The following is a 7,565-nucleotide window of genomic DNA, read 5'->3' as shown; positions in this document are numbered from 1 at the left end:
ACGCGTGGAAAGAATTGGCCCTTAAATACGGGTGGAATGCTAAAAATCATGGTAAATTGGACTCATCTCGCCTTTAATTTTCGTGTGAGAAAGTTGATTAATCCTTTCTCTTTTTGCTAAATTCCACAAGGCTCAGTTGTTGTCCCCAAGGAGGATATTTTGGCTAATCTTGCTGATGCGATGAGGTTGCTTCAAGAGGCGTTTACTCGAACATGCGTCTCCGGGCCTACTTCGGGTGCAAGTATTTCTTTTCAGAGTCTAAAGCCGAAGAACAAGCAACCAAAAAAGAGACGTTCCTCTGCGACTAAGGGAAAAAATAAAAGGGCAAGGAGTGTCGTGCCCGAATCGTCTTCAGATGATATGGAGTCGAGCTTTGTGCCCAAGCCAACCATAGATACGTGGTTAATGATGATGATGAAGAAGCTAGTGATGAGGGGGTTTCTCTCCATAGAAGACGGTGACCTTCATCAACTACAGAACGCTCAATCTGTTGAGTTAGTTACACTAACCGAGGACGATGCCTCGGTGCTCTAGGGGTGAGTTTGAGATGGTGGAAAATGCCAAATCCTGTTTTTGGATCCTAGTCGTTGCACCTGGTACCGTGAGGCTGAGTACCGGGTTCCTACCCTCTTCGGTTGACGAGCAACCAACAACCAGCACTGTGTTTTCCGCAACCACTTCTCAGCCTTCAACACCATCAACATTATCTCCTTCTTTACCAACTCTTCCTTTACCACCAACACCTGATATATCATCTCCACCGGCCACGTCTGTCCGAAAAGAGGATGTTCATATCTCCCCCACTCCCTAGTACATGGGAACTTAGGGAAAAATTATGCCGCCCCTTAGAAGATCCGCAACGGAGGAGGAGCATTACTCTCTTGGTTTCCACCTGATGCAATCTGTTGTCCCGACTGGTGGAACTTGCTAACTATCTGAAGCCCTTGTCTTCAGAAAAGAATAGGGAAAAGATACAAGCTCTCTCGGGAAAGTGTTTGTTGAACAATGCTATGCATAATGCCGCAACGGTATATTCTTCGTTCCCTTCTTTATCTCTTCTATCTTTGATATAGTAGTATTTTGAGTTTGTCTTTTTTGTTTCGAAGGCCAATTTCCTTGCTTCTGAGGGCCTCCAAAGGTTAATTCGAGATAAGGAGGAACTTACCTCCGAGCGGGATCAACTTTTGGTCTAGCGGGACCAACTTTTGTGTCGGAGGCTCGGTTGAAGCAAAGTGAGCAAGATGTAGTGAGCCTTGGCCAAGAGACTGCCCAGTTTAGGGTGCAATTTGAAGAAGCTAAGGCCAAACGAGTTGTGGTTCAAAATGCCATTCTTACTGCATCCGATCGTGAGGCTGCTTCCATAGAAAGATTGAATAATTTGGAGGCGGCCTTACACTATATAACTGAAGAAATTATTGTTGCTGAGGATAAATATGCTCAGTTGGAGGAAAGGCATAAGAGGATCACATAACATAACAATGTTTTTAGCCCAACTGTTGGTGACCTTGATGTTAGCCTCCGGACCACCAGATCTATGCGGGACAGTCTTTCTGCCGAGGTTGACCAACTTAAAAAAGAACTTCAGCACCGAGCGGCTTCCCTCATTATTGAGAAAACGCATTCTATGTATAGCATGAGGAGAAAAACCTTGAAAAAGACCAAAGCGGGTATTATTGACTTTGTCGCCAAAATCATTAAGGCTCTTGAGACGAAGTTAGCTGCAAAAGGAGGTCTACCGGCCTAGCCCAATGCTACCAATTCTTCTGGTTCCGATTTTGAGTTCTCGGGAACTGAAGAAGAAATGGAAAGTGATGACGCCGAAGGCCAAAATGATGAGCCGACAATGGATCCATCCACTTCTCTTGAGGGTGTAGATACTTCTCTTCCTCTAGGTCCCAGAGATGCAGTAGCTTAGTTTTTTGTTTTGTTTTCCGTGATTTTGTATCCGTATTGCTTTTGCTGTGAATAGGAGCACTTTTTTGCTTAAGTATTGTGCAAATTTTCCTCTTTGCACACTTTTTATTTGTGCAAGTCTTTGCGTACTTTTCACTTAAGTATTTGCGCAAGTTTATTTTTTGCCGTTTATTGTTTAAGTGTTTGCGCAAGTTTGCTTTTTGCAACTTGTCGTGCAAGGCTTTGGGTGTATTTTCCCCGAAATAATTTGGATTTTGGGCATAGGTTCTTCCGAAATCATCCCTTTAACGTGAGGGTTTTTATAAGAGAGGGCCCTCTTATGTTTATGGTGCTTTTGAAGAGGACATCTCTTGTTCATTACGACACTAGCATTTGAAGTACTTGTTTAACTTTCAAATGATAAAACTGATTAATCGTTCAGACAAGAAACAAGATATAAATAAAAGGACTTTACTTTATTCCTTCCATTTTCAAAAGTAATAAGTATTCGTTGTGCTAAAAAGAATTGCCATTTCTTCTGGCTAACTTGCACAACTTGTTTCTACAAAGTTGGTCGCGCAGTCCTCGGTCCCAATGATGCAACTATATTTTCGGGTTTCGTATTCCGATCGAAGCGGCAGTCATTGCTGTCGTATCCTTATATCATTCCCCCCAATGTTCAACTGCGACGAATGTGTGTTTGAACACTGGAAGTTTTACACCTTCGAGGATCTCACTAATGAATTACTAGATAGTCTTCAGTTCGGTAACAAACTTCACTTCCCCTTAGAAATTTATGTTATCGAGCCAAAGACTGTCTAACAATCACCTAGCGTCTTGCACTTGTAAACGGTCGAGTAATCTTTGTTTGATAGCAAACTTAATTTCCCGATATGAACTTTGCTACCGAGAAAAGGATTATCTAACTACTTTGTGGTGATCCTTTGCTTGTCTGCCCTGTCATAAAAAAGATCTTATTCTTGCTGTTGAAACTTCCTTCATAGTATGCTTTCTGTTGCTGCCTCATTAAAAGCTTGCCAGAAAAACCCAATTGGGAAAAAAACTGGACAAAGGAAAAAAGAGTGCAGCGCATACTTTCAGTACAAGTGATGTTCATCGGCAATAGTATCTCTTGAGGCGTGCCAAGTTCAGTTGCTTGGCAGTTTTTCTCCATCTTGATTTTTCAACTCGTATGATCCTTTCACGATGACAGTTGAAACCCGGTAGGGGCCTTCCCATGTTGGACCTAGCTTCCCCGTATTGAGTTCCCTGGTGATTTGACTTACACTCCTTAAAACCAAGTCTTCTACTTTAAAATAACGGAGGTTGGCTCTTTGGTTGTAATAGCTTTCTATTCTTTGCTTTTGAGCTGCCATCCTTATATGTGCCATGTCCCTACGTTCATCAAACAACTCCAAATTGACAAACATTACTTCATTGTTTTCTTCTTCATTTGCTTGAGAGTATCTCAAGGTAGGCTCCCCTACTTTCACCGGGATAAGGGATTCTGCTTCGTACACAAAGGAAAAGGGAGTTTCTCTCATGCTTGATTTGGCCATTATTCGGTACGCCTATAATACACTGGATAGCTCCTCGAGTCATTTGCCTTTAGATGCTTCCTATCTCTTTTTGAGATTTTGTATAATCACTTAGTTCCTTGACTCCTCTTGACCATTTACGCTCGGATGATAGGGCGAAGATGTGATCCTTTTGATTTTCAAGTCTTCGAGGAACTTTGTGACATTTGCGCCACTAAATTGCGACCCGTTGTCGCAAGCTATCTCTTTTGGTATCCCGAATATGCAAATTATGTTCTCCCATAAGAAATCCACCACTTCACATTCGCCGATCTTCGGATAAGGACCTGTTTTAACCTACTTAGAAAAATAGTCAGTTAAAATCAAAAGGAACCTTACCTTACCAAGGGCCAGTGGTAGTGTCCCAGCAATATCCATTCCCCACTTCATGAGCGGCCATGGAGACAATACCGAGTGCAATCGTTCCACTAGTTAATGTACCAACAGTGCATAGCGTATACACTTATAACATTTTTAAACAAAAGCTTTGGCGTCTTATTCCATTCGGAGCCAATAATATCCTGCCCTTACCAATTTTAGCACTAAGGATTCTGCGCCCGAATGATTTCCATAGATCCCTTCGTGGACTTCTCCCTTAACATAATTAGCTTCAGAGGCTCCAAAACATTGGGCTAGCAGGCCTTGGAAAGATTTCCTATATAATTGGCCTCCTTTTAAACTATACTGTGCTACTTTGGCATGCAACGCCCAGGATGCCTTAGGATTTTGAGGCAACTTTCCGTGCTCGAGGTAATCAATGATCTCATTCCTCCAGTCCTAGACCACATTAGTCGCGTTTACCTCGGAATAGCTATCTGCGTCCAGAACTGAGTGCATAAGTTGTACAACCGTACCGGAGTTCGATACCTTCATTTTCGTATGTGAGCCAAGGTTAACTAATGCATCCGCTTCTGCATTTTCTTCCCTCAGGGTATACATGATTGACCATTCCCGAAATCGAGCAAGTAGAGCCTGAACCTTCATTACGTATTACTACATGTGTTCCTCTTTGGCGTCGAAGATCCCGTAGACCTGATTTACCACCAGCTGGGAGTCGTATTTGATTTCAATGACCTCAGAATCTAGTCCCCAGGTCAGTTCGAGCCCTGCAATCAAAGCTTCGTACTCTGCTTCGTTATTAGTTAGAGGAACCGTTCTGATAGTCTGCCTTTGGGTTTCTCCCGAAGGCGTGGTTAATACTATGCTGAGCTCGGACCCTTTTACGTTGGAAGCTCCGTCCGTAAATAGGGTCCAAACTATTGATGTCGATTCTGACACCATTACAACTTCTTTTGTTGCCAAAGATAACAATCCCAGATTGAAATTGGCCACAAAGTCGGCCAAAACTTGTGACTTAATTGCAATCCTAGGCTTATATTCTATGTCAAATTCACTCATTTCGCTGGACCATTTGGTCAGCCTACCTGAAAGTTTGGGTTTATAAAGGATATTGCGTACCTTCGTTCTCACGGACTAAAATAGCGCTTACCGCTACCTCCGAGACTGCTAGGTAGATTAACAATTTTTCGCCTTCCTCCGGCTTCAACACAAACGGAGGACTTGACAAGTACCTTTTCAAATCCCTCAAATCCTGTTGACATTCCGGGGTCCATTAGAAGTTGTTCTTCTTTTTGATTAGTGAGAAGAAATGATGGCATTTCTTGGAAGACCAGAAAATGAACCTGTTCAAAGCGGTCAATTGCCTTGTGTGCCCTTGAACCTCTTTTACTCTTGACAACTGGTCCAGGATGTCTTCGATGGCTTTAATTTTATCGGGGTTGACATCAATCCCACTTTGTGACACCGGGAATCCCATGAACTTGCCGGAGCTGAACCCGAACACACACTTCTCCAGGTTAAGCTTCATGTTATGCTTCCTCAGGATGTCAAAAGTTTCTTGCAAGTGTTTAAGATGATCACCTCCATTCAAAGACTTAACAAGCATATCGTCTCTATAAACTTCCATGGTTATCCCTATCTATTTTTCAAACATTTTCTTTACGAGCCGCTGATAAGTGGCTCTGACATTCTTTTGCCCGAAGGGCATTATATTATAGCAATATGTGCCGAAATTCGTTATGAACAAAGTTTTTTCTTGATCCTCCGGGTTTATCTTAATTTAGTTGTACCCAAAGTAAGCATAGAGGAAACTCATTAACTCATGCCCGGCCATTGCATCAATCATTTGATTAATGTTTGGCAATGGGAACAAGTCCTTTGGGCACGCGTTATTTAAGTCTTTATAGTCTATGCACATGCGAATTTTATTCTTCTTCTTTGGAACTACTACGTTAGCTAGCAATTCTGGATACTTTACCTCTCGGATTGAACTGATATCAAGTAGGCGAGTAACCTCTTCTTTGACGAATTTGTTTCTCGCATCGGCAGTATGTCATTTTTTCTGTCTTACAAGAGGAATGCTGGGATCCAAGCTGAGCTTGTATACAACCACTTAGGGTGGGATACCTGTCATATCCATATATGACCACACAAAACAATCGATGTTAAATTTAAGAAACTCAATAAATCCGTACCTTAGTTCAGGGTGCAATCCTATCCCTATGTGGAATTTCCTCTCCAAGAATTTTTCGAACAATACGACTTGCTCAAGCTCTTCCGCTGTGGATTTTGTTGCGTCAGTCTCTTCTGGTAACTGGAAATACCCTGGAACTTGATAAGATTTTAATGCCTCTTCATTTTGGTTGACTTTTCTTGACTCGGGAGCAGGCGCCGATTCCTGTAATTGCTATGCCTCATGCTCTTTCTCTTTGCTACTGGAGACCGAAATTGCATTCATCTCCCTTGCTGCCAGTTGGTCACCTCTTATTTGTTTAATTACTTCGGGAGTCAGTAATTTCAGCAACTGGTGATATGTCGATAGCACAACCTTCATCTCATGCAACCATGATCTTCCCAGGATAATATTGTAGCCCATATCACCATCTACCACCTCGAAAAGGGTCGTCTTCATCACCCCTTTGGCATTAGTAGGCAGTCGGATCTCTCCTCGGGTTGTCATGCTTGCTAGGTTAAACCCGACGAGGAGTTTTATGGCCGGAATGATGCTTTCGGTGAGCTTGACTTGCTCCAACACTCTCCATTATATAATATTGGCTGAACTCCCTGGATCCACCAGAACACATTTAATATAAAAATCTAATACATTTAGAGAGATTACCAATGCATCATTTTGCGGTAGCAACAATCCATCTGCGTCCTGCTCTATGAAAGTGATGTCGTCTTCGACGACTTCTCGAAGTCTCTTGGTTTGGGTTATTGATACCTTCGTATTTTTTCTGCCTAGAAAGTAGCCTCGTTAATCGCATTCCCCCCGAAAATCATGTTGATCGTCAGAAGCAGGGGATCTTCTTCTGTTTCTGAGGGCTTCGTATTATCACGATTCCGATCGTAATTGTTTTTAGCCCGATAACTTAAGAATTCCTTGAGATGGCCAATTTTTAGTAGTGTTGCCACTTTTTCGCGCATGTGCCAGCAGTCCCCAGTCCGGTGACCATTCGTCCCGTGATATTCGCACCACAAATTAAGATCGCTCTAGATGAGATCAGATCTTATTGGTTTTGGAAATCGTGCTTCTTTAATGTTCCTCATAGCCAACACCAACTCTACTACACTGACGTTAAAGTTATATTCTGAAAGTCTAGGATAAGAAGAATCCCGAGAACATGACGTTTCCTTGTTTGGTAATGACATGTTGTTCCAAACACGATCAATTATTCTATCGGTAACGAACCTGTCAGCCGACCGGAAACTTCTATCGCGTCCTTCGGCCTGTTTATAGGGAAAAAACTGGCTCCTCGAAGACTGTCGATCTGTATCGAAATCGTCTTTTGACTTCTCTATTCTTCTTCTGGTCACGACCCTTAACTAACGTCGGAAAATCGAGTGATCATCCTCAATCCTTATCTTCGACTCATATCAGTTTTGAACATCCACCCAAGTTGTCGCTTAGAACTTGAGTAAGATTTCTTTTAACTTCTAGGAAGCATCAGAACTTCTCAGATTCAAACCCTTGGTGAATGCTTCAGCCGCCCATTCATCCGGAACGCTCGGGAGCAACATCCTTTCCTTCTAGAA

At 42.5% G+C, this 7,565-nt stretch overlaps 1 protein-coding gene across 1 annotated transcript; it reads right to left on the bottom strand.

Moving 5' to 3' along the window:
- Positions 1-3,041: 3,041 nt before the first annotated feature.
- Positions 3,042-3,452, bottom strand: LOC142181556 (uncharacterized). The gene has a single exon (XM_075254472.1). The coding sequence runs from the start codon at positions 3,450-3,452 to the stop codon at positions 3,042-3,044; it is 411 nt and encodes a 136-aa protein (XP_075110573.1).
- Between the last annotated feature and the right edge of the window lie 4,113 nt (positions 3,453-7,565).

The sequence above is a fragment of the Nicotiana tabacum genome, chromosome 6 (assembly GCF_000715075.1).
Source record: "Nicotiana tabacum cultivar K326 chromosome 6, ASM71507v2, whole genome shotgun sequence".
Lineage (NCBI taxonomy): Eukaryota > Viridiplantae > Streptophyta > Magnoliopsida > Solanales > Solanaceae > Nicotiana > Nicotiana tabacum.
This window is presented reverse-complemented; position numbering and strand designations above follow the sequence as displayed.